This window comes from Scomber japonicus, chromosome 8 (genome assembly GCF_027409825.1).
Source record: "Scomber japonicus isolate fScoJap1 chromosome 8, fScoJap1.pri, whole genome shotgun sequence".
NCBI lineage: Eukaryota > Metazoa > Chordata > Actinopteri > Scombriformes > Scombridae > Scomber > Scomber japonicus.
The window spans coordinates 8,815,407-8,841,201 of NC_070585.1; the positions used below are offsets into that span (position 1 = coordinate 8,815,407).

General features: G+C 38.8%; 2 protein-coding genes across 2 annotated transcripts; one reads left to right on the forward strand and one right to left on the reverse strand.

Moving 5' to 3' along the window:
* Positions 1-938: 938 nt before the first annotated feature.
* commd5 (COMM domain containing 5) lies at positions 939-9,021 on the reverse strand. The gene is made up of 7 exons (XM_053323961.1): positions 8,804-9,021; positions 7,990-8,150; positions 7,103-7,131; positions 6,950-7,000; positions 6,752-6,847; positions 6,330-6,405; positions 939-1,747 (listed from the first exon to the last, which is right to left on the reverse strand). The coding sequence occupies exons 1-7, from the start codon at positions 8,922-8,924 to the stop codon at positions 1,646-1,648; spliced, it is 636 nt and encodes a 211-aa protein (XP_053179936.1). The 5' UTR covers positions 8,925-9,021; the 3' UTR covers positions 939-1,645.
* Positions 9,022-9,099: 78 nt separating this feature from the next.
* On the forward strand, positions 9,100-16,457 carry fam199x (family with sequence similarity 199, X-linked). The gene is made up of 8 exons (XM_053323957.1): positions 9,100-9,156; positions 11,145-11,325; positions 11,689-11,908; positions 12,026-12,184; positions 12,506-12,667; positions 12,949-13,132; positions 13,266-13,369; positions 13,495-16,457. The coding sequence occupies exons 2-8, from the start codon at positions 11,159-11,161 to the stop codon at positions 13,666-13,668; spliced, it is 1,170 nt and encodes a 389-aa protein (XP_053179932.1). The 5' UTR covers positions 9,100-9,156; positions 11,145-11,158; the 3' UTR covers positions 13,669-16,457.
* The last annotated feature ends 9,338 nt before the right edge of the window (positions 16,458-25,795 follow it).

The window sequence follows — 25,795 nt, forward strand, 5'->3', positions numbered from 1 at the left end:
AAACATCCAAAACTACAGTCTCTAAAATGTCCATACAAATAATCACTTTTCTATTTTCCTTTTCCTTCAGTATCAAATATCTTACTTTTGTTAAGGTATGAACAAATCATCTATTCTTGACACATGGAGTAATCAACTGATTTAATTAGTGACTCAATATTGTGAAAAAAATTCAAATATCAGGAAAAAATCTATTTTTATTGTTTTTACAATAGATCTACAGTATAACGAAAACATTGTTTAATCATATGTATTCATCACTGGTTTGAATTCAGTGTATAACACACAAGTAGAAAAGGAAAAGCACCCTGTTCATTCTTTGACTTACATATCTTCATGTCCACACATTCAGTCTCAACAACAGACTGGATCACATGACACTAGTTTAAAGTGGCCATTCAACCAGATAGTTTCTGAGTGCTCACTTGACTGCATGTGTATTTTGGCACAATAGAGATTTTATAATGGTCTCAACTCTCTCAACAACTATTGAACTGAATAATGCTAATATATACAGTATTAAAAGAATAACACAGTCTGACTTTCAGTTTTGTTTTGAAGTAAAGGCTGTGACACAAAACTGTTTTCAGTATTCAGGTACCTTGGTGGTTCTTGGTGGTCTTATCATTTCACACTTTGTCAATAACCAAGCATGTTGGATGCCAACACCATCAAAGCTTAACATAATGACATTTTGATTATTATCATGTACATAACATTATATTTGAAATTCTTAAAATCAGTGGTATTGTGTACGCTGTTTACATTTACAAAACTCCACCGGATGTCAAAAACTATGCAGAGAGGACAGTTTAAAGAGGACCTATTTTGCTGATTTAAAAATATTTGTTTATATTAAATATTTGAATTTTGGGTTCCAGTAGAGTAACTTGGAATGATTAACAGGTCAAACATATATAAATATTAGCTCCTGTCTCTTTAAGTCCCCCTCCCAATGAGCCAACTCTGTTCTGATTGGCCTGCTTTCCAGAAGCTACAGAACAAAAGCATGCATCAGAGTCATGTTAAGTTAGATGCACACCCAACATTTCCTGCTTCACTGCTTACTAACAGCTTTTAGATTACTAAATAGCAAGAGACTTTTATTGTGAAGAATTTACAGGAGAAACATGTTCCTCACTGAATTAGCAGAGCTTTGTTAGTCACGCTAAAAACGGACTGAAACAATATGGAGATATTTGGAGCAGAAACAGTCACAGTGATGATTGGTGAAGAGCTGTAGATGACTAGCACACCTCCAACAGGTACACTACTTATTTCACTTTGACCTGCTGTTTAATGAAACCTCCTGCAGAGGCATGACAACCCCTAAAACGGTGGAAATATGCTATAATGTTAGCGGAGCGGAGCAGTGAACTTGTGCGTGGAACAGATGACCATATAAAGAAATCTGTCAAAAGCTGATGTCAGCTTGGGCTGGAAGTAGAAAAAAATGCTTTCAGGTCAGTCTGAAGCTGGTGCTTTCTGCTCACAGGGATTACTTCTACATATGTTTACCTCATTATTTAACACTATGGCCACCTTTAACAAGAACATCCGATGTCTTATTTAACATATATAGGACTGACAATAAAGAAAAGCATAATAGGCCCCCTTTAATTCATCAACAGCCCTGCATGGTGTTTTAATCTTGGATCTTGAGAATGCTCCTCTTCTCCAGAGCGTTCATCTCTTTGAGGATCATAGCCACGTTGTAACGTAGCTCCTGGAATTTGGTCACAGGCACCTGAACAGGGAAACAGAAAATGCAAAAGAGACAAATTATTCAGTCTGATATCAGCCCCACAGCTAGGGTGGAGCTTCAATGCTGATATTATAGCGATATAATGTAAAATCATCACCATCACGAAGACAGATGTTTGGTTTTTGGTTAATGATGGGTAATGAAAAAATGATTAAAATCTTGTGTTAGCAGCACTTTATTTGGTCAGTGCAAAGCAGAAACGTCGCATTTTCAATAAACTTAGTGCATAAAGTGCGCATGGTGTTTCCTCGTCCTTCCCACTACTAGGTGTGTATTTAATGTTAAAAAATGAAAAGAAATGGTCATTGAAAGAGTTCCTAAAGTTCTGTAAGACTCTGAATTTCACCATTAATGATTCATAGCTGAAACCTCTGACTTCTCATAATACAGGTTTCTATCATGTATAATTTATGTAACCCTCATTCCTATGGTAAAGGTTTGTGCTCTGTGTGTCTTCAGCTATTTGTTTTTGGTGATTCCAGCAACAGATATCCTTTCAGTCACATTCTGGAGATGAATCCAGAGAAGCACATATCAGGTAGAGATAAGGTACAACCCGTCAATGGAATCTGCACATCGGATGTTGTCGCCACTAATCCTCTAATTCTGACATAAGCTGTTTATGTAACCGCTCTGCTCGGTACAGCCGTCGTAGAAGTCTACCCTTCTGCTCCTGTTCACATTAGTAGGCTACTTTGAAGCCTCTAATGCAGCATCCATCCTGAAATGATCCGGCAGGGGTGGAGTATGGTGCCCCCTACTGAGGAAAACATCTTACTACTGTGATTTAATTAAAATAGGATTCTGTATATTACATTTCCATATGTTTATTCTTTCTATTGAGAACTTTCTTAATCATGTATTAATAATTGCTTTCATTCTTTATCAACACATTTGCATTGTTAGTTGTAAATGTTATAATAATAGTGTAGTTGTTGCTTTGGTGTCATGCAGCCAGTGATGTTGCTTTGTTGATGTTTTAGTTAAACTACAACTTTATGTTTTATTATGTATTCTGCTTATTTGTAAAATAAAAATCTACTGCCCTATCAGCTACAAGTCATTGTTTTTAGATACTGCAAAGACCATAACAAATATACTTTCCTGATGAGAACTGATTCTAGGTCAGGTTGTATCGAATAAATGTTAGCTCAATTCACTGTGATGCTATTATGTAACAACTAAAACACAGGCGGACGTCCAAGTTGTTTCAGGTTGATAGGCTGAACATAAACAGTAAGTAGAGTATACACTACAGTGCTTTAAGCTCCTGGGAGTGAATTAAAGCCCATTTCTTATAAACATAAGCTCACAGTAGCCGAAGCTTGCAAAGCCTGAATGCACTGTAGTGGATAAGGTACCGAAAATTTAATTGAACAGTATAAAAAAAAGTATTTGATAATTATAAAGCAGGGGTCTCCAACCTTTTTTCCTCTGAGAGCTACTTTTACAAAATGAAAATGGTCGAGAGCTACTCATTTTTGATACATTTATTCTCATAGCTTATTTCAACCCAAACAAACTGAATAAGCTTATTTGCCTGGACATTAACTGAAAGCTGGTGTCCACCACTCACATTTTGTATTAAACCATCACAAAAAACATTTAGTTCACCTGCATCTGCATTTAGTATTTCTGTATGCATTTCTTTTAAGTGTATCTCATATTATTAACTGAAAAGTTGAATGTTGTCAGAACAAAATAATGCAATTACAAGTACACAGATATTGTTACTTATTCACTTGTCATTTTGTTATCGATCCACATGTCACTGTATCACTTCACAATAGTACTCACAATCTCACATGTCCAGATATATGTGTGTGTGTGTATATTTATTCTTATTCAGTCTTTTTTTAGTGAGATGACTGACACTGCATGGAGTCAGCAAGGGAGGTGTATGGTGGAGTGTAGCCACTTAGGTTCACTCTTATGGAGTCATTTAAATGTTCATCTGTCAGTCTTGTTCTGAACTTTGATTTCATGACATTCATGTCAGAAAATGCTGACTCACATAGGTATGTAGACCCAAACAAAGCACACATTTTCAGAGCTGCTTGGTGAAGATTCTTGTAGTTAGCTGGTTCTACAAAGCTCCAGAAATGCTCAGAATGCTGCTGAGACTTAAGTTGCACATTATTTTGAAGGTTTATAACCTCAATTTCCATTTCTACAGGATCAACACAGAAAAGTTCAGCCATCTGTCCTGAAATCTCACTGATGTCCACATTCATGAAGGGGTTGGCCATAAATGTCACACAGGGCTCAAGTTTCTCAAAGTCACTGAATCTGTCTGCAAACTCCTGTCCAAGCCTTGCCAAGAGATCACAGTACTTGGAAACATTTAAAACGCTAGCTGCGCCTGTGTGACTTTCCAACATCTTTGAGACAGAGGGGAAGTGCTGAAACCTTTTGTTTTTAACTTGCAGAATGTACAATGACAGTTTTGCACTAAACGCCTTAACAGCACTGATCATGTCAGATATGTTTTTACCTTTGCCTTGTAACTGTAAGTTCAGGTGGTTAATTTTCTCCGTTACATCTGTCAGGAAAGCAAGATCGAGTAGCCACTCTGCATCAGTTAATAGGGTGGTGTCTTCCTCCCGCGTTTCCATAAAAGCCTTGATTTCACCCAGCAAAGACAGAAAGCGCTGCAGTATCTTACCGCGACTGAGCCATCTGACTTCAGTGTGGAGCAGGAGATCCCCGTACTCTGCAGAGCATTCCTCCAGGAACAGCTTGAAGCTCCGGTGTTGCTTTGCCTTTGCTCGAATGGAGTTGATGATCTTAACAACAGGCGCCATGATATGGTCAAATCCCATAACTTTTGCGCATATAGCCTGTTGATGTATGATACAATGATAGTTCAGAAACGTAGGGAAGTCCGGATCCGCTTTGCAGTGCGCAATAAATCCCGAGTGACGACCCATCATGGCAGGTGCTCCGTCAGTTGTCACAGACACAAGTTTTTCAACAGGGACGTTTTTTTGAACAAAGTAGTCTTTCACTGCATTATAAATATCGACTCCTCTGGTTGTGGTTTTCAGTGGAAGTAAGGTCAAAAACTCTTCTTTGGTTGAAAAGTCATCAAACACCATGCGAATGAACACAGCTAGCTGAGCTGTATCACTGGAGTCAACTGACTCATCACACTGAATTGAAAACCATTTGCACTTGTTCATGTCTGATTCCAGCTGGTTTACTGCATCCGCAGACAGCGCAGACACTCTTCTTGCCACAGTATTTGCACCAAGTTGTACATCTGCAATAGCAGACAAAATTTCTGTCTTACTTTTATGGTCCCTGAATAAGGTTTCAGCCACCGCGGTCATAGCCTCCTTAACAATCCCGCCATCGGTGAAGGGCTTTTTGTGCTTTGTTAAGATGTGCGCCACTTTAAACGAGGCCTCTGTTGCTGCATTGGCCTTTTTCGTTGGTCTGGTGAACAGTGACTGTTGTCTTCGAAGCGTTGCTTTCAGCTCCTTTATCCTCTCCTTTCGTAGACTGCTACCCTCAGGAAAGTCCAGTGAGAAGTTGCTGTGGACCTTGGTGTAATGACGCTCCACGTTGCATCTTTTACCGACTGACACGCTGGCGCCGCAAATCAGGCATACACACTTGTCGTTTACATTTGTAAAACAAAACTCAGTTTCCCACTTTTCATTAAAGTAGTAAGTCTTCAGGCTCTTATTTTTGTGGGTACCTGCCGCCGCGGTCATGGTTACTCTCCGCATCACTCTGGCTGACTCATCAAGCTTGACAGCAGCGCAACTGTTTGATTGACAAGTCACAGGCAAATAATGATTTATTTTAGTGTAAGAAGGGGGCGGGCCGCGGGACATCTATGAATTTGATTGGATATACATGGAAGTTAGTTTTCCGTGTGACTAATCAAATTTGACTTGTCAAAGATTTCAAATTTATGCAGATTCATTAACCCTTTGGCGAGCTACTCGGAGACAGGCCGCGAGCTACCGGTAGCTCGCGAGCGACGTGTTGGAGACCCCTGTTATAAAGTGTGTATAGTAGAGTAGTAGTAATAGTTTTATGTGTATATGGAGTATAAAAAACTTGTAAGTACTGTATAGAAGTCATTTTCATTATTTTAAATGCCTTACTCCAAGACACCTAACCCACATCAGCCATCAGTACTGACAGGTCTGTCACTATAATTACTTTTATTGGACGATATATTGTCTTAGAAATAATCACGATAAACAATATTATTGTCATCTGACGATCATTTTATACCACTGATATAATGATAATGATGCCTCTTAGCTGCTAATGCGAAGTGTGGAAATATTGTGGTCAAAAAAATGATAACGTCATGTCCATGTATCATATGATTAGTCCATATATAGGCATGATGATGTTGATAATTACTTAATTATACGATAAGTCGATGATTATTATGACAGGCCTGAGTACAGATGTGAAAGTGGAAGGTTTCAACACACTGCTATGAATTGAGTAACTTTTTTAACTTTGGAAACAGTCCCTTTGGAGTAGATAGGACGTGTAACTGCATGTGCAATCAGAAGCAAGCAAAATGTTTAAATACCTCAAACCGATGAAAACTTCCATCTGAGAGTTTCATCTGCATCAGAACAGAAGGCTGCAGGGCCCTCGCTAAAGAGCTGAGGAGACAGAGCAGACACACATGCTGGTTTTATTATATCACCATCTAGTCAGAGATGTTACATCTTAATCTCATGAGCTTCTTTAAAAAAAAAGAAAGCAGAAAATTGTGAAATGAAAGTAATAAAATTGGGCAATAAGAGGTTAAGTTGTGGGATTCTTGCTTTTAAAAACATGACGCTTAGACCTCAGTTCCTTGGTATCATTGCACTTTACAGCTTGAAGCACTTCACGTCCTGTCTGAGATTTTTCCAGGAAAGACGAACAACAACAACCAGAAAAGCTTCTGTGAAGTGGTTAGCGGTTAACAAACAAAAAACACTTTTTCTCTCTCTCCCTTCGTACCTTGTAGAAATGGCAACATCGACCCTCCATTTAAGCTGGTCTAATGTAGGCAGGTGGGGGTCATTCTGGGATGTTGCTGCATCTAGAACTGCACGACTGCAAATAAAAAGAGATGTGAGACAGGGTATCTAAATGTAATCCATCATAGTCAGGAGACACACCATTAAGACTTAAGAGGTTATAAATAATTCAACATACCGATTTCCAAAAACAACACTGGAGAAATCTGTGATAAAGTCTTCTGGTATCCTAAAGAAAAAACAGAAACCATGCATTCATTATTGGTAAGTAACAAGCAGGAGTCATAATGAATCAACACAGTGGTAGTGTGATAAAATAAAAAACCTTTACCTCACTTCTCTAAGATCTTCTTTGAAGGCCTGAACAGAAACACAAATAAAACATTATTAATTATGATTTTACTGAAAATAAAAAAGTATATCAAAATGTTCAATTCCATGTTTATGAAGAGAAAGTAATTCATATGTGTTGCCCCTAGCTCACATTGCAGTTGGGTGGAGAATGAACCATTACAAAGTATACTAAAAAGGCCTTTTAATAGATCTTTGTCATTTGAAATCCATACTAAATACTAATAGTATGTACTTTATACTTCTACTATAACATACTGTTTTTTTGTTATTATCCTCCCCCAAAATTCTGTTTAATACTAGCATGATAAACAATGATAAGAGAGACACTCAAACTGCCATGTGTTGTTTTTCTGCAGCTGTCTCACCACATCTAGCTGAGATTTTAACATGTCACAGTACAAACACACCCAGGTGTTACTAATATAAGAATAACAATGTCTCTGTCCTACTCAAGTGTCACCAGTAAGACATGACAGTGTGTCCAAAAGCATTACCTACTCCCTGTGTAACAGACAGTAGTTTACCCCGTGGTGAGCAGCAAATTGAATTTGATTATAACATTAGTATCATTTTAGTTCATTTGAGCACTGGTTAATGCTTTTGTTTTGAAGGAACTGGGCAGCTTGGGCACACTAGGTAAATCAATTTATACATATAGGCAGGTAACCTAAAGGAAATGCCTTAATGAATACTGTTGCTGAGACATCAAAGTATCTGTTGCGAAATAGGTTTATCTGTAAACTGCAGCAGCCCCCCAATTCAGCTGCTGAGTCACTGACAAAGGCTGAAATGTTACAAGAGAGAAGTGACATATATCAAGTAAGTGCTCCAGCTACTAATGTCCAGCGACGACCACCTGCTCACCTCCTGTTTAAGTGATGACACAGGGATGCGGATGGCCTCAGACAGAACTCTGTACATCCCAGCTACGATGTGACTGAGCCTCTCCTGAGGGACCACACTGCTCTCTGCTATGGCCTTCATCACCTCTCTGCAGTCCTTCCCCTCCAGAGCACTGACCACAGCTGGGGGGAGAATAATTCAACAGGCATATTTATAAACTTATTGAATGTCTTCACATGCTTGGAAAAATATTAGTTACTGAGTGACTGATTCATGGTCAATTCTTTCATATATTTTTGGGTTGAAACAATGCTAAAGTTAGATTCTGATTTGGCTTAAAGGGAAAAATAAATAATGATATTTAGCAGCTGATTCTCAGTTTGATATATATATATATTTTACCACTTACAATTATGAAAGAGTGTTAGACATCATAGCAAAATCCTTTGCTAATGACAAATGAAAAAGGGTCATTTCACTGCTTTCTTCTTGATCCAGACCACATTAGACCAGGTCCAAATCAAAAATGACTATGCTCAGACTCATCAAATCTCACTAGATTAACAAGGAGCCTCCAGAGACTTATTGAAACCTTTATTTCGCTCATGAAAACTGAAAATGGGCAATATGTCCCCATCCAGGCCACATTAAACCAAAAACCACTGTACTTGTCAAATTTGGATTAGATTACTTAGATTTGACAGGTCAGAAGCTAGGCTAACCTCGGTGTCGTGTTATAAAACGCATTTAAAAAGCACGTCATCAATAGGTGATATTAGAAACATTTAAATGTTATACTATCTGTTTTAGAGAGTCAGTAACACATCCAAAGTACCTTTCAGTATTTTCCTGAACATCTCTTGGTCCACATCCTTCAGGTTTTTCGACAATGATTCGACTTCTGCTGGTATCCTTCCTCCCAAAAAACTGGAGTCCTTAGTAAGGCTCGAAGACATGACTAACCATTCAGTAATATGCGATATGCACACATAAAAACATAGAAGAACTGTGCATGTAAGTACAGTTGTTGTTTTTTGTTCGTTTTCTGTTAGATAGCTTCCGCTCTCTCGTCACATGATGCTGGTCTCGTCACGGTGGTCTCGCGATGACAGATGAGATCCTCGGTGTGGAAAAGAAAGGATTTGCAAATGGAGGTGGCAGAAACGGTCACTCTTTGAACGACAAAAGGTGGGTGTTTCTGTTTGTCCAGCTTTCTTATTTAACACTTAAACTGTATCTAATGCGTCGACAGTCATTATTTTATGGGAGAGTATTTTTATTTCGGTGTAGTTTTGTTATTTTGTAAACGCTACGTGGACACTTGGAGCATTAGCACACAGCTAGCGCCCTTAGCTAGCGCTGTGTTATAATAACAATCTGTTTACCAAACATTATAACTTACATAAAGTATGTTTAATCTGTTATATTTTATCTGAAGATGGATTAGATTAGCGTCTAGCATTGTCTGTACGATGTACCGGATTACACTGTAATGATTAGCTTTACCGACAATTAAGAAAAAAAAAACAAAACAACAAGTGTGTGTTTAAAATAGGAAACGTCTAATAGTTCACCTTAGTGTCAGTAATTAACAGCAGCAGCCTCTTTTACATCAATACCAAGGTCAAATATAAAGGTATAGTATAACTAGTAGGGAACATACATACAGTATAATCACTATAAAACCTATAGATACGGTTCAATTAGTATGAAGCATTTATATATATATATATATATATATATATATATATATATGTGTGTGTATGTATGTATGTATGTATAATCAGAAGAAAACATATAGATACTTTATAATCAGTTTAAAACATAGATGCGGTGTAATTAGGATAAAGCTTTTAAAGTTTAAAACGTATAGATATAGTATAATTAGTAGAAAAACAATACAGTATAACATTGATTTATTGTAATTAGTTTAAATATAGATCTGGTACAAATAATATAAAGCATATATGAAACATAGAGACCTTATAATTAGTTTAAAACGTTTAGACAGTATAATCAGTCTAAAACATACATTAATTGTAATTATTTACAACATATAGATAGTTTATTTAGTATAAAACATGTAGATTTAGATAGTATAATTAGTGGGTAAATAACTATTCTAGCTTTGCCCACTAACTTCAAAATGACATTAGCTTCACTACTCACATTTTTATAACAACAAGTTATTTTATTTTATTGCAGTGTGTCATGTGTGCTGGATGGTGATGTTGTGACACATTTCCCTCAGGATTAATGAAGTATTTCTTATTATTATTCTTAGCTCAGATTATGTTGCTCTTGAATGAAAGAAAGCTTTACTGTAGTTCTCTATTTTTTTCTTTCTTTCATTCTTTAGCACAAAGGGGTATAATGACAGCCACTCACAATACAGTGAGAACCTTGTACAAACAAATTCTAAGATTTTTTTTCTTTGCACCATTTAAATGAAGGTGTTATACTGCTAGTAGTTTAATAACATGATTCAGTTTAATTCAGAAATACTTACTACTCATCCCTTAAGGTGCAATTTGCAAGTTTGCAAATAATGGTGCATTATACAAATCATTAACACACATAAAAAAAGAAAAAACACTACAGATATGGCAATGTTAGAAAGAGTGTAAATACACATGTATTAATGGCTGTGGCCTGTCCACATCTGACCAACAACATCTAACGGCACATATGTCAGGGGTATTTTAGTGTTCATTTTGATTTCTGGATGTGAAATATACCAAAACATTATCAGCAAGCTGGATAGATCAGGAAAAGGACCTCTGAAGCCTAGCCAATCCCAGCAACAACTCTGAAAACACTCACTTCATATACAACATGACACCAAATACACCAGTGTGCACTTTATCAGAGCTGATTGGTTTATTAATTGATTAGTTACCATCAATTACTATAATCAAAGAAGAAAAAGACAATAACAACAATATATATAACAAATACAACAATAAACCTCAGTGATTTGTCAACAACAAACATAACAGTATGAGAGGTAAGAGTTGAATGTGTGGACATAACAGCTGTCTAACCTACCACCATCTCTCACACAACCTACTGTGAAGCCCTTGTTAAGACTGACCGCTGTGTGTGTATTCACTGCAGTGGTAATGATTGAGGCGGTTGTATTTTAATGTGTTGTTACTTCTCTGTTTCTGTCACAGATACATGTGTAGCCATGTCTGACTCTCTGTATGAGAAGTTTTTGGCCCCGGAGGAGCCTTTCCCTCTCCTCTCTCAGAGAGCCAACCTCAGTGATGTGGGAACTCTGGACGTCAGCGACTTTGGCTGTCAGCTCTCCTCTTGTCACAGGACAGATCCTCTACACCGCTTCCACAGCAACAGGCAAGTAGAATAGAATATGTCAGCCACACTGAGGTAAACATAATTTTAAAGCACTGAAAGAGAGGCAACTGTGTGCAGAAATCTGTATAAAACTACACATAATTATAATATTTCATAGCGCTGTCACTGGAAATTGCTCCCTTTTTAAATGTGTGAAAGAGCAGCATACTGCTCTCTTTAGTCCTACATAGAACAATATGACGTTAATAATCTCTATATTCATCATAGAAAATTAGAAACTCTTGTTTTTAAAGTTTAAAAAGACATTTGTGTTTTGCATGGACAGTACTTCTGAACAGTTCTAGCAAAAGTAAAAGAAATGATTCATCATATACTTTGACGCCCACTCATTGTTCTCCTCAGGTGGAACCTTACATCCTGTGGGACGAGCGTTGCCAGCTCAGAGTGCAGCGAGGAGCTCTTCTCCTCTGTGTCTGTGGGCGATCAGGATGACTGCTACTCCCTCCTGGATGACCAAGAACTAACATCTCTGGACCTGTTTCCAGAGGGCAGCGTCTGCAGCGACGTGTCCTCCTCTATCAGCACCTACTGGGACTGGTCCGACAGCGAGTTTGAATGGCAGGTGGGTTTTTAGCTGGTCAGTTATCCAAGGAAGACTGGTTTTTGTCAGCTTAAGTATTCTTTGACTGGTTTAATCAAATGGCCCACACGTCACATGGTTGGTTTGTTTTCTCCACAGTTGCCAGGAAGTGACATTGCCAGTGGCAGCGATGTCCTCTCTGACATCATTCCAAGTGTGCCAAGTTCACCCTGTTTGTTTTCTAAGAGGAAGCCCAAGCCTCATCCTCATCGCAACCTGGATGAGCTGCCCTGGAGTGCCATGTCCAACGATGAACAGGTGAACATAGCCAACATCAGTAAAGCTGAAAAACTGCTTGTTTTGACAGATATTTACCTGCGATGCATCAGTAGGAAAGTAAAGGAGGAAAGTAAAAGAGTTTTTCCATGCCACTGGCACTAAGTGCTTGCTCATGGGGGAATGTTCAATCACTTTAAGTTAAATTAAAGAGTACGGTATGAAACCTGCACCATGTGAAAAGTGCCATGTGTTCTTCTGTTGCGATTTGATGCTATATAGATAATATTGAATTGAATTTAAGATGCCCCGGACAAAAGGAACAAAACTCATATCTCCTTGTGTGTGTGTTTCCTCTTCCAGGTTGAGTACATTGAGTACTTGAGTCGGAAGGTCAGCACAGAGATGGGTCTGAGAGAGCAGCTGGACATCATCAAGATCATCGACCCCTGCGCTCAAATCTCTCCCACAGACAGCGAATTCATCATAGAACTCAACTGTCTCACAGACGAGAAGCTTAAACAGGTGCGTAGTAAATCTGAAACACAACACCGCCTTCTTAAGATAGGACAGCTACAACAATAAACTAGTCTGATTGTCTTTCACACAGAAAGTTGCACCTTTTTTTTACCAAAGCTGAGAACAGCCTGAGACAATGTAGATGTGAGAAAACAGATTTTAAAATAGCTTCCTGTTATTTAGCTTCCTGTTAGAAGTTTGACCAGGTGACGAATAACACCACAGTTTGATTCATGTTAAGGTGACTAAACTTAAATATCGTACATGACCGCACTTTTTCTTTCCAGGTGCGGAACTACATCAGAGAGCACAGCCCCAGGCAGCGAGCTAGCAGCACCAGAGAAGGATGGAAGAGGAGCAGCCACAGCAGCGCCAGCACCGGCGGCGTCAGCGGAGCCAGCAGCAGTAACGCCAGCATGGTCAGCTCCGCCAGCTCCTCCACCGGCTCCACGGCCTCCAACTCTGTAGCAGGTGAGACGCCCGGCTGTACTCCCAATCACCCGCAGTGCTGTGAGCATTTGCAACTCAGTTTAGAGACAGCAGGAGTTCTATGTAAAATATTTGACTTCTTTTTGGCTGTAACTGTTATTATGTTGTGTTCCAGGTGGTACAGCTTCAGCCTGTAGTGGAAGCAGTGTTGCCAACATTAGCAGAGCTCACAGTGATGGCAACTTGTCCAGCGCTGCCGAACGCATAAGAGACTCTAAAGTAAGGAACACTACAGGATTTGGGGGAAAAAAAACACAACAAGACCAAGCTTTTCTTGTTGTTTTGTCTGGGGGGAAAAGTATCTAATACCTGAGTGTTTTAATTATTTCCGTATCTCTTTTTAGAAACGTTCAAAGCAGCGTAAGCTTCAGCAAAAAGCCCTCCGGAAACGGCAGCTGAAAGAGCAGCGTCAGGCCCGCAAAGAGCGGCTGAGCGGCCTGTTTCTGAACGAGGAGGTGCTGTCGCTGCGGGTGACGGAGGAAGACGACCACAGCGACGACCTGGACATACTGATGTGACACCAGTGAACAAATCAGTGCTCCCTCTACGTCTGCTCTCTCACCACTCAGGCGCTACCGTAGAAGCTCATAGATCACGCTAACCCATAGACTTAAACAGACCACCGCGCGCTTTCGCTTTGGCTAACATCCTCATAATGCATTTTGTAACACTAAAGTCTGACAGGCACTAGTAGCTTCTAGTAGTTTCAAACATATTGCTTGCTAATACTAGTTTAACACTGCTAGTGCTAAAAATGACTAATCAGCGCTAAGCTACAGTAATAGTGCAAATATTCTGCTATTCCGCTTTGATAGATACCGACCTCCGCCTAGCCTGCTGCTGCTGCTACAGCCTAGAAGCCCGCAGATGCACATAGATATTAACAAGTTATTTCAGCTGAATATAATCCACGAGGATTGCTTATAGATGCTGTAACAGCAGATATCCACTGCTACTAATACAGCCACCACTGGCAGAGAGACAGATCAGGCAAGAGAGCAGAGTCTGGCCAAATTATACCCACCCCCCCCTTTGCATTATTATACTATTATATCAGTGGTATAAAATTATCTTCTATTATTTACAATAATATAAGTTTTTGACATTTTTTCAGGTAAGAGAGAAACCATGTAGATTCCCAATGTGCGGTCAGAATGTTTGGAAATTTGCTCTGACGTTTTCAGAGATGTAAGGAGGATATAAAAGATGAAATCCAACATTTGTAGCTGACATATTAGTTTGAATGTAAAGTGCAGCTTCATGGTTTTACCAGACAGAACCACAGCGCCACCTACAGGGCTCTCTATTTGTACAGATATCACCATATTTACATACATGTGTCACCACCTTTTTTTTTTTTTTTTTTAAACCTTGGTAGTTTTCACTCCTCTGCCTACAAATACATGCATCCTCTACGGTGCTGTATCTGCACTGGCCAAACTCGGTCCTCTGTAGCTCTAGTGTAAACCACCGCAGTGCTAGGTTATCACAGACTGGAGCAGATACTTCAAGGCCTATAGACAACGTGGCTTTAAAGTATCACTGTCAGCAGTTTCAACATGTAAAATATGGGCAAAGCAAACAGAACAAAATTGTGAACTCAAACCATCACAAGGATAAGCAAATTCTATAGGGGGAGAAGTCTTCATCCTGATAACCACTCTGTGCTGATGCTGGTTTCTCTGTGAAGATAAATGTGACAAATCCAACAACGAGTAACACATATTTAAGACATTTCTGACATGGAAACTGGAGCGAGCTGGTCTGTCTTTCTATCTGCTGAGTGTCGTGGTCCCATTTCACTCTCAAGGCTTAGAGGGAGCACTGAAGCACTGCATGTTTAAACTGTCACCCACACCGAGTCTCTGTGTGGGTCAGTAACAACTTGCATCATTATTTGCAAAATAGCTTATCTGTGTTGTAAATACATGATAAATAACAGCATATTTACCGCTTGCTTTCAAGGTTTCCTTGGTGATAAAGGTTTAATTTAAAGTTTTTCCTCTATGTGTGTATATATTATGACATGGTAGTGAATGAATTGGCCATCAAAGCTTAAATGCTATAAATTGCCACTGGTTCTTTTGAGTCTTATTTTATCACCATTTAGTTGTTTTTTTGTTATAAGTACTTTGAGTTGTGTCGTCGTCTCAGACATCTTTTGAACGTCTTGATATTGACCCTGATTCTTTGTCAAGTCCTTGTTTTTTCTGTTAGCACTCGACTGTATTGCTGCTTGAAACAGACAGATAATCACACTGTCATTTAAAATGACAGATCTCATTCACTTCTGAGGAAGCTTCTGAGTGAAATGCCCTTCAGTTTCAAGCATTTAAACATTGGTTAAGTCTTATTCGAGGTTTTTACAGATCACATTGTGTCTGTCCATGTACTGTATGGCTGATTTGGTTTTGGCACTAAACTTGAGCTGGTTAGGGGTTGAGCCATTAACTTTCTATGTGTGTTTATTTTGCTCCGGTTTAAAATCTGCATCCAAGTGTTTCTGAAGCACTAACACCTCAAAAACAGCCTTTTGTGGAGTTGTAGCTACCATGTGGTTTTCAGATTTGCTACAAGTCGCAACCTGAGATATTGTTTTCCTTTTTTTTTCTGTCTACCTTGTAAGAAACACTTTCCCACAGCTTCTCAGCTGGAACGTGGTTGAACCACTTGCAGTCTTTTCTAATAGTTTATGTACTGAGCTTTGACTCTTGTCTCTGTCTCCTGTATAAAGTTATTAATTACAGCAATTGTGTTAAATGCAGCTTTATGATTATGTAGTAATGAAGTAGTAAAACTCTATTTTGAAAAATAAGATAATTTTGAAAAAAAAATTAAAACACGCCACAGTGTGATGCAACAAACTTATTTGTGTAAATAAGGTACCATGTATTTGCTGAAAATGAAAGGTATTGAATTGATAAAATAGGATTTAAAAAAAGTAAATTCACTTTTTGTCAGGGGAAATTTACTTTCTTACCCTCAGTGTCATTGTTAAAACTAATTTATACCAGACACCAGTTGAGGTAACATTTTTACCCCCAGCTACAATAACCAACAGTGTTTCTTCATGTATTAGTTCTAACATATAAACCTCTATGGAATCTGTATTTGTTGTTCCAGGTACAATTCACGTAGTTACAATTACAGCTGGTGTTGAATGACCAGTGTAAATGGTGATTGTGTTATCACTGGCTGAAACCTTGAATACTGCAGAGGCCATGTTAGTGCTGCAGGAAGGACTGTGAGCAGTCCACTCAGTGGTTCTGAGACATTGCAAACTTGACAAATAAACTTACATTGTTGCATCCAATTGTTCTTGTCTTTAGGAGCTCTTCAAGTGTGGGTGTGTTATTTTGTCATATGACAAGACCACAGCATGTAAAATACATAATGAACAAAGCAGCTGCTGTCAGCCCAAATGTAGAATGTGTGTCTGCAGTTTCTCCAAACCAGCAACAATAAGCTGAGAAAATAGTATTCAGGCAATATTGTGTTACCGATTGAGGTTGTTAGAACATTTTCCAGTTCAATATGAAAAATCTAATCTTTCCTGTTATTTCTATCCTCAATAACTATTTCAGAGTATGGTAACATTGATGTATTTGGTCTAGCTAATAAGCTTAAGTAATATGCTTAATTTTATTACAAGTAAAATCAAATGGGCCTCATGCAAAAAAAAAGGACGAGACGTGAGAACTTTCCGCATCTACCAAGTTTCTTGTATTTAGGATTTCCTCTTAGGTACCAACTAAATTAATGAGTGGTACTGTCCTGTCGTACCAGTCATGTAGAAACAACCTGCCGTTCTCCAAAGCAGTAAAACATTGACTAGTGGATCGTATCCTGTTCATGAGTTGTAATATATAAATTACACTTCAGAATCCATAATGATGGAGACATTACTCTGTAGAAGTATTCATTTAGTAGTAAACTAGTAATTTAGGCATGGTATCATGGTATAGCTTCCTGGCTGATGAATCCCCTAGCCAGATGTTTTTTGGTATCCAATTTCATGTCAAATCATTTCTTTATTAGCTCTGTGACTGTGCACAGCCAACACAGCGTTCACAGTATGGGTCATTTTTTCTCATTCTTTGGCTTTGATCGGGACATTTCCCCACTTGAACTGCTAGATAATGTGTTTCCTGTTTATCTCTTTCTGAGAGCAGGACATCAATCTCAGAGCTTGTAGTTCTTAGTCTTTAGTGCTATTTTCATGAATGAAGCCTCTCTACATCTGTGCTTATATGGTATTTTGAGGGTGTCAATTATGCAAATTTACTATTGTCGGAATTCACGCAAAATCAATGCTTGAACTTTAAATCTAATCAAATAATGCCTCTCTGGCATCCATCTTTAATATTATTAGTAACACCTGCCATTCCTGATGAGAGAAATGGTCTACTGAACAACTTTGGTTATATTTCAATTATTTCAAATACTTTTAAGTGTCTGGGTGTATTTCTTTCTGATGTGTTCATATATTGAACTGGAAAAGAACAGAGTTAGAAAAAAAGAAACATTTGAGGTAGCAGGGTTATCTACTGGATGTTTTTTTTCTCACAGAGGTTGAAAGTTCATGTATTTTACACAGCCAACATTTGTTGTTTATGCAAACCTATCTCTCAGCCTAGCTGTACTTTGCACATTTGCACACACAGAACTGTTAAAATCTGAACATACAACACCCTCTGCCCTTAGACCTTCAATTTGGATCCTTTCACAGAACAAAAAGAGAAGAAACCTCTGGAAGACGAGAGATCCTTCTGCGAGCATGGACAGATGTGCAATAGTCATATGTCATGTACAGAGTGGACAAAAGTAGCGGAATTACAAAAATAAGTAAATTAAGAAAGATGCATGATGTATTTACTATTATACATTATGCTTATTTAACCTAGAAACTTATACAGCGCTTTTGTAGTTGCTTTTACACTACATGTCACATTCACCCATTCACACACATTTATACACTGATGACAGGAGCTACTACGCAGGGTGCCAACATGCTCATCAGGCAGAGACTAACCATTCACACACCATTACACAGCAACAGGAGCAATTTGGGATTAAGTATCTTGCTCAATGACACATCGTCATACGGACTAGAGGAGCCGGAAATCTAACCACCAGTCTTCCCATTGGTGGACAACCGCTCTACCTCCTGAGCCACAGCCGTCCCCAAGTTTCCAGTAGAGTTTAAAATTAAAACAAGAGATCAATTTCATTTTTTTGACTTTTTTATTCATTTTAATAGAATTGTTTTTCTTTTGATCTAATACAGTGTAAAAATATACAGTGCCTTGCAAAAAGTATTCATTACCCCCACTTTTCCAAATTTTGTCACGTGATACATGGTGTTCAATACTTTGTTGAACCACAGCTTTGGGTATGTCTCTACCATAGACTGTATGGTCTCTACCAGCTTTGCACAGCTACAGACTGCTAGTTCTGCTCATTCTTCTTTGCAAAATAGCTCTAGTTCAGTCAGATTGGATGGAGAGCATCTGTGAACAGCAAGTTTCAAGTCTTGCCACAGATTCTCAATAGGCTTTAGGTCTGGACTTTGACTGGGCCACATTAATATGCCTTGATCTAAACCATGCCATTGTAGCTTTGGCTGTATGTTTAGGGTTGTTGTCCTGCTGGAAGGTGAACCTTTGTACCAGTCTCAACTCTTTTGAGGTCTCTAACAGGTTTTCCTCTAGGATTGCCCTGTATTTAGCTCCATCCATCTTCCCACCAACTCTGATCAGCTTCCTTGTCTCAGCTGAAGAAAAGCATCCCCACGGCATGATGCTGCCACCACCATGTTTCACGTTGGGGATGGTGTGTTCAGGTTGATGTGCAGTGTTAGATTTCCGCCACACATAGTGTTTTTCATGTAGGCCAAAAAGTTCAATTTTCATCTGCGCTGCTTTGTGTTGGTCCATCACATAACATCCCAATAAAATACATTGAAGTTTGTGGTTGTAACGTGACAATGTGGAAATGTTCAAGGGGTATGAATAGTTTTGCAAAGCATTGTATATCTACATCTATATCTAATATATATCTACATTTATATCTATGTTAAAGAGACCCAACATTCCCACATGAGCAAACAATTGGTGACAGCGGCAAGGAAAAACTCCCCTTTAACAGGAAGAAACCTTGAGCAGAACCAGGCTCTAAGTGGGCGGCCATCTGCCTTGACCGGTTGGGGTTGAGTGAGAGAGAGAAAGGGAAAGGGAGAGAAGGAGAAGAGGGAGAATAGGTTGTTAAAAGACTGTGTCATGTAAGTCTGTGGCATGTACGTCTGTGTCATGTAAGTCTGTGGCATGTAAGTCTACGGCATCTAAGTCTGTGGATGAGTCTGAGTCTGACTCTGAGTCTGAGTCTGAGTCTGACTCTGAGTCTGAGTCTGAGTCTGTGGAATACCCTATGTCTAGGTCATGCCAGGGATAGGATGTGCCACGTAGGGCTGTAATTCTATGGTGTGTCGTGGAGTGTTGTGGAATGTGGGGCTGTGTCATGTTGGAGTGTGTCGTAGATGGTTGTGTTGTGTAGGTTTGTGATATTTGGGGTTGTGTTATATTGGGATGTGTCATGAATGGTTGTGTTGTATAGGCTTGTGATATGTGAGGTTGTGTTATATTGGGGTGCATGATGGATGGCTGTGTTGTGTAGGTTTGTGATACGCAGGGTTGTGTTATGCCGGGGTACGTCATAGATGGTTGTGTTGTGTAGGTTTGTGATATGTGGGGTTGCGTTTCATTGGGGTGCGTCATAGATGGTTGTGTTGTGTAGGTTTGTGTTATGTCGGGGTACGTCATAGATGGTTGTGTTGTGTAGGTTTGTGATATGTAGGGTTGTGCTATGTCGGGGTGCATCATAGATGGTTGTGTTGTGTAGGTTTGTGATATGTGAGGTTGTGTTATATTGGGGTGCATGATGGATGGCTGTGTTGTGTAGGTTTGTGATATGCAGGGTTGTGTTATGTCGGGGTACGTCATAGATGGTTGTGTTGTGTACGTTTGTGATATGTAGGGTTGTGTTATGTCGGGGTACGTCATAGATGGTTGTGATGTGTAGGGTTGTGTTATGTCGGGGTACGTCATAGATGGTTGTGTTGTGTAGGTTTGTGATATGTAGGGTTGTGTTATGTCGGGGTACGTCATAGATGGTTGTGTTGTGTAGGTTTGTGATATGTAGGGTTGTGTTATGTCGGGGTACGTCATAGATGGTTGGGTTGTGTAGGTTTGTGTTATGTAGGGTTGTGTTATGTCGGGGTACGTCATAGATGGTTGGGTTGTGTAGGTTTGTGGTATGCAGGGTTGTGTTATTTCGGGGTGCATGATGGATGGCTGTGTTGTGTAGGTTTGTGGTATGTAGGGTTGTGTTATACTTGGGTCTTGAGAAGGCTGTACTGTGGCAGCAGTCATTGTTTGTTGCCATGTAGCTGGCATATAAGACTTCTTGGCTTGCCTTGAGTCTGTTGCTTGTTCTACTTCTATAGACTCGAAGGCCCTCTTTCTTTTCTTGTTTTTGCCCTGCACAAAAATAAACATATATTCATACATACATTCATCTGACATCACTTACATCACTGACTGTGATGTAAACATATGTGTATGATGTGTGTGAGCAAAGTGTACTTACATAGTTGTCCTTGGCTGACCACTCAGGGTACTGCAGAGAGTGGATCATTCTCTTTCCTTCCGCCTCAATATAATACTTGGCTTGCTCCTCTTTTGACAGAGACTTCCACTGTGGACAGAAAAAGACACAGTCAGTTAGCACACACACCTACACATTGGTTTGTTCATGTGGTGTAAAATCAACATGAAGATGCAAAGATAGGATTAAGAGTTTCACATTGGGAGTCTCACCCATACAGGAGCAAATGTACTAACCTTCTCTCCCAGGATCTTGTTCACCATGGCGCTATTGGTGATGTTATATTCCCGGACAACATTATGCCTTTGCTCGTTCCTAAAGAGCATAAAGGCATTGGGCGGCTTCTTTATGTATCTTTCCCCTCTCTGGTGCTGCATGGTACCATTTAAGATGAGAGGGGCTAAGTGAGTAGGGAGCTCATACACAACCTGACCATTCCTATACAGGCAAAGAAAGACAACAAAACACACATTAGATAACATAAAGCGTGAGTGAGCATACAAACAGCAAGTCCTACCGACTGCGTCTAACAACCCTGTTAGGGCTGTACATCTTAAAGCTGAGTACACAGGCACATGTTTTACTTACACAAATCCGCAAGCACGTAGGTTCTCAGGAACCACTCCAGGGAACTGGATTTCTGGCACATTGTTATTCTGTAAACACAAACAAAAACACAAAATCAGTACAAATCAAAGTTGCAAGACATCATTTATCCACTAGATGGCACTTAATTCCCTCTCTTTGTGTCATAATAGTTGCATGCATAACCTGCTGTAACATCTATGGAGACCATGTGACACAAAGGTAGGTGGTCATATCTAGATGGTAACCCTAGCTTTGCAAATTATCTTGTGGGAGTGATCATTTCATTCCAAACCATGATCGTTCCCTCACCCTAACCAAGCTTTTTGTACCTAAACCTAACCAGATATTAACCAGTTGTGTTACATCATAAAACATAACTATTTTGTACAATGAAAAACATCATGGCACAAATCTCACCACACTGTCAAAAATATATGGTTACCATCTAGACACAACAAGCACAAGCAGGTAAATTGTGACTGCTCTATCATTGCATAGTACCACTGCTGTGATTCCCCTAAAGATATTGTCTAACTGAACTGTATCCACAATCAAAAAGTGAAGCATGGTCTTACCTGTAGTGGTGGAGCAGCAGGGAGAGTGCTGGCTGCTGCCCTCGGAACATTACAGACAGGCTCAAAGGTTTGAACATGTGCACTGCCTTGGGCGGACATACTCGGACCTACCTCTTGCTGAGTTTGACAAAGGTTATTTTGGTCAGCAGGGAAAGTAGGTGTTTGAGGTATAGGCAGGGTAGGAGGTGTTGGGGGGTTTGGCGGTGTAGGTTGTGTAGGAGGTGTAGGAGGCGTTTGGGGGGTTTGGACAGCTGCATGCTCATCACTGTTGTTAGGGAGGAATATATCACCAAACAACTCCAGCATTAGCTTCTCAAGACTTGGATCTTGATATTCCCAATTTGCGCCAGTCAAGACGTCATGAAAAGTTTCATCGTAGTTCTCCATGGCGTTGTATGTGGTATCACTACTAACTTGGTCTTCAAAGTAACTGAGTTCCTGTGACAAAGACATGGGTGGGAAATTGGTTGGTGAATGAATGTAATCTTTGCAAAAATCAAGAAAACATAACTAAACATTTATTTTATGCATGTCAGTATAGATACATTCATTCTGAGGAAAGAATTGAGATTATTTTGACACTAAAACTAATTATTCAGATGGGATAACAACACATACAAAGCAAAAATCAAGCTGAACTGTCTTAATGTTGAACTAACATAAAACAACCAACCAAAAACTTAGTATGCTATCTTAGTCACATTTCACATGAAGTTATTTTTTGATCATAGTATCAGAAAATTACTCTAAAATATACTACTAATAATACATATAACTGTTATTGAATACCTGAGTATGAAACGCAGGTGTTCCTCTGTGGTTCACTCAGTCTTCACTTTGGGGTTGTACAGTCTGTGAATCTCTCTCAATGTGTTTCTGCTCTCAATGCAATCAACTGGTTACTGGTTACTGGTAACTGGTAACTGGCAACTATTCACAGGTGAAAGGTCCTATTACAAGGAGTGAGGACTAAGGAATGATTATGACGTCATAATCACTCCTGCAATTAAGACGTCATATCATATCTAAATGATGTATGACGTGATCAACTCCAATATTAATCAATGACGTAATCAACTCAGACAGCGTCACGTGCGTCGAATCCATAGACTGTCGAATCAGGCTCTGTATCAAAAATATTTACACCCCGTAATTCAAGTTTTGACTTTATTTCACATTAAAAATAAAACTCGCCCCCACACAAACGGCTAGTTGAATAGTGGATGGTGCTGATAAACCTGCCGCTAAAGTTTCATGTGTGAAATCCACAATCTGAGCCCGTCAACAGATTTGTTTTTCACAAACACAAATGGTTGGCGTCCAAAAAAAGCTAGTCTTGATGCAATTTTCTTTACTCAGATGCAGCTCCTAAAAGTAGGCCTATATTAAATCTATTTTATTCTTAAATGAACTTGAAAAAATATTTTTTTTAAAGAAACGTATTCCTCGCATTGTTTTAAAAAAACATATTATCTGAATCGAATAAATGCAATGATTATGATCCCCTATGCTATTTTACACCTAGCCTCTATAATATTTATTTTACTATTTAAAGACTGGTTTATTTGAATGCACAGTAGATATTAATTTTTAAACACATATGTTTATAGGAACTTTCTCAAATTACTTTTATTTAAAACACAATAAAAACACACACAATACACCTGAAACAGTGTGTAGGGTTATTCTATGAGTTTCAATTAAACCTTTTAAAAGAACATAGCAACTTACATATTTAATGTGTGTACCTGTGTGCACTTGAGTCCCAAAAACTCATCAGAGCTCAGTCGCGCTTTTGCACATCGTGCTTCAACATCAGTTTGGTCTGTAAATCATCACAGCAACCAGTGTCTGAAATACTTCTGATCAACATAAAATTATTTTTCATTCACGTCATTAACGGGTCATCATCAATAGTCTATTTCCATTACCTGCAGAAACATCTGGATTGCGCAGCGCGTGCTTGCATTGTGTTTATAGGGCTTTATAGTTCATAAGTGTGGACGCTCACATCGTTATTTTTACAGTAAATAGTTATTGTTCTTAGTGTGGACCGCATTTTACATGCCTTTAATCATATCCAGATGGATCCAACCTCTCTCTGCATTTTACTGGCGAATGGGACACATCGGTGTATAAAACACACTCGACTTTTAAATTAAAAAAATATTGCGTTAAAGATGCGTCTTATATACTGTTTTTACGGTATTTTACTAAAAACAAAAACATCAACCTAATGGCAGCATTAGAGGGAAGTTCAGGACACCACAAAGAATGTCTGTATCAAAATTCATGGCAATGTGTACAATAGTTGTTAAGATTTAATCTGAACCATTGTGAAGGACCTACCAACTGATGGACCAACAGTCACCGTTTATGTTTTAACATGATGTTCCATTTACCCCCACTGTTGGCAAATAAATCAGAAACATTATAACAATCCCTTTCTTTCTAATGACAATTACTCCTTTGGCTACTTCATGATACATACTCAGTTGCCAGTTATGGAGTGTACTAGTAACTATTGCTGTAAACTATTGCTGTATTATCCAACGCCCCGCAATCAACTATACTTCCACAAAGACTAGGATATTCAGTCTAACCCATTAGTATCAATGAGTTGAATTTATATTAAAAGTTGAATCAACACCTTTCTTCTTTTTTGTGATCAATTTTTTATTATTCATATGTTTATAATTTACAGGAAAAACATGTGATTATAGGCATACAGCACATAGGAAGCGGCCCCACAGTACCCACAGTTTCCTTTCCATCAACCCTCTAGCCCATGACAAGATGAGCCAGGGCAGTGTGCAGAATGGAAAAAAGAAAGACAAAGCAAGAAAACACAAAACAAAACACACATACATGAATGCACACTCCCAACCCAGATCCCCTGCTACCCAGGAACTCCAAAACCAATATAGACTTCATCATAAACCAATAGTATATTAATCAAGTTATTCCAATATTCATAATAACATCTCCATCTCTCACTGACAGTGCATGTGGTGGTTTCCTGTGACAGGATACCATTTTTTTTAGCAGCTGTGAGACCAGCCAACAAGAGGCGCTTATCATTTATAGTTAGCTTCAAATTGGAAGTGTCATTAAGAAAAAAAGAGATGCTGTGAATGAGTAATGGCTCTCCCTATAATATCAGACATAATGCTTGAATCACTTCATATGTTGTAGTCTCCTAGGTGTAAGAATGAATTTATAGTGAATCATTTGTTGGTTTGGATTTCTGGATGAGAGAGGTACATTTGATCATGTAGAATGCCAATTGAAATCTGAGGAGACACTGATATCTCTCTTCCAAAGATTGTTAAGTGGTAAAGGTCTATATGAGGTTTTAGTTGTGCACTTATAGAGGTCAGGTGCATTTGTAGTATTTTGTACCACACACTGTTCAAACACAAAAAACAACATATACACAGATATGGTCATCGGTATACCAATTAAAACAAAAATAAAACTAGAAACAAAAAATTATATTAATCTTAATAATTGAGAGTGAGAGCACCATCACTATCATTTAAAATTTTACTGAAGTTATTGTTGACTACTTTTTCAAGGGAGGAACAGTCCGAGATAAAGTTACAAACAACAGGAATATTAAGGGAGGATATTTGTCCACTCCATTCACCCAGTGACATTAAAGCTGATTTTGACTAGTTCATTTTATAACCTGAGATATTGCTAAAATCCTCAAACATTTGAAAGAGATGTGGGAGGGATTTGACTGGATTTTTAGCCAAAATCAAAATATTGTCGGTGTACAAAGAGTTATAATTCAGTGTGTCGTGTATGATAACTG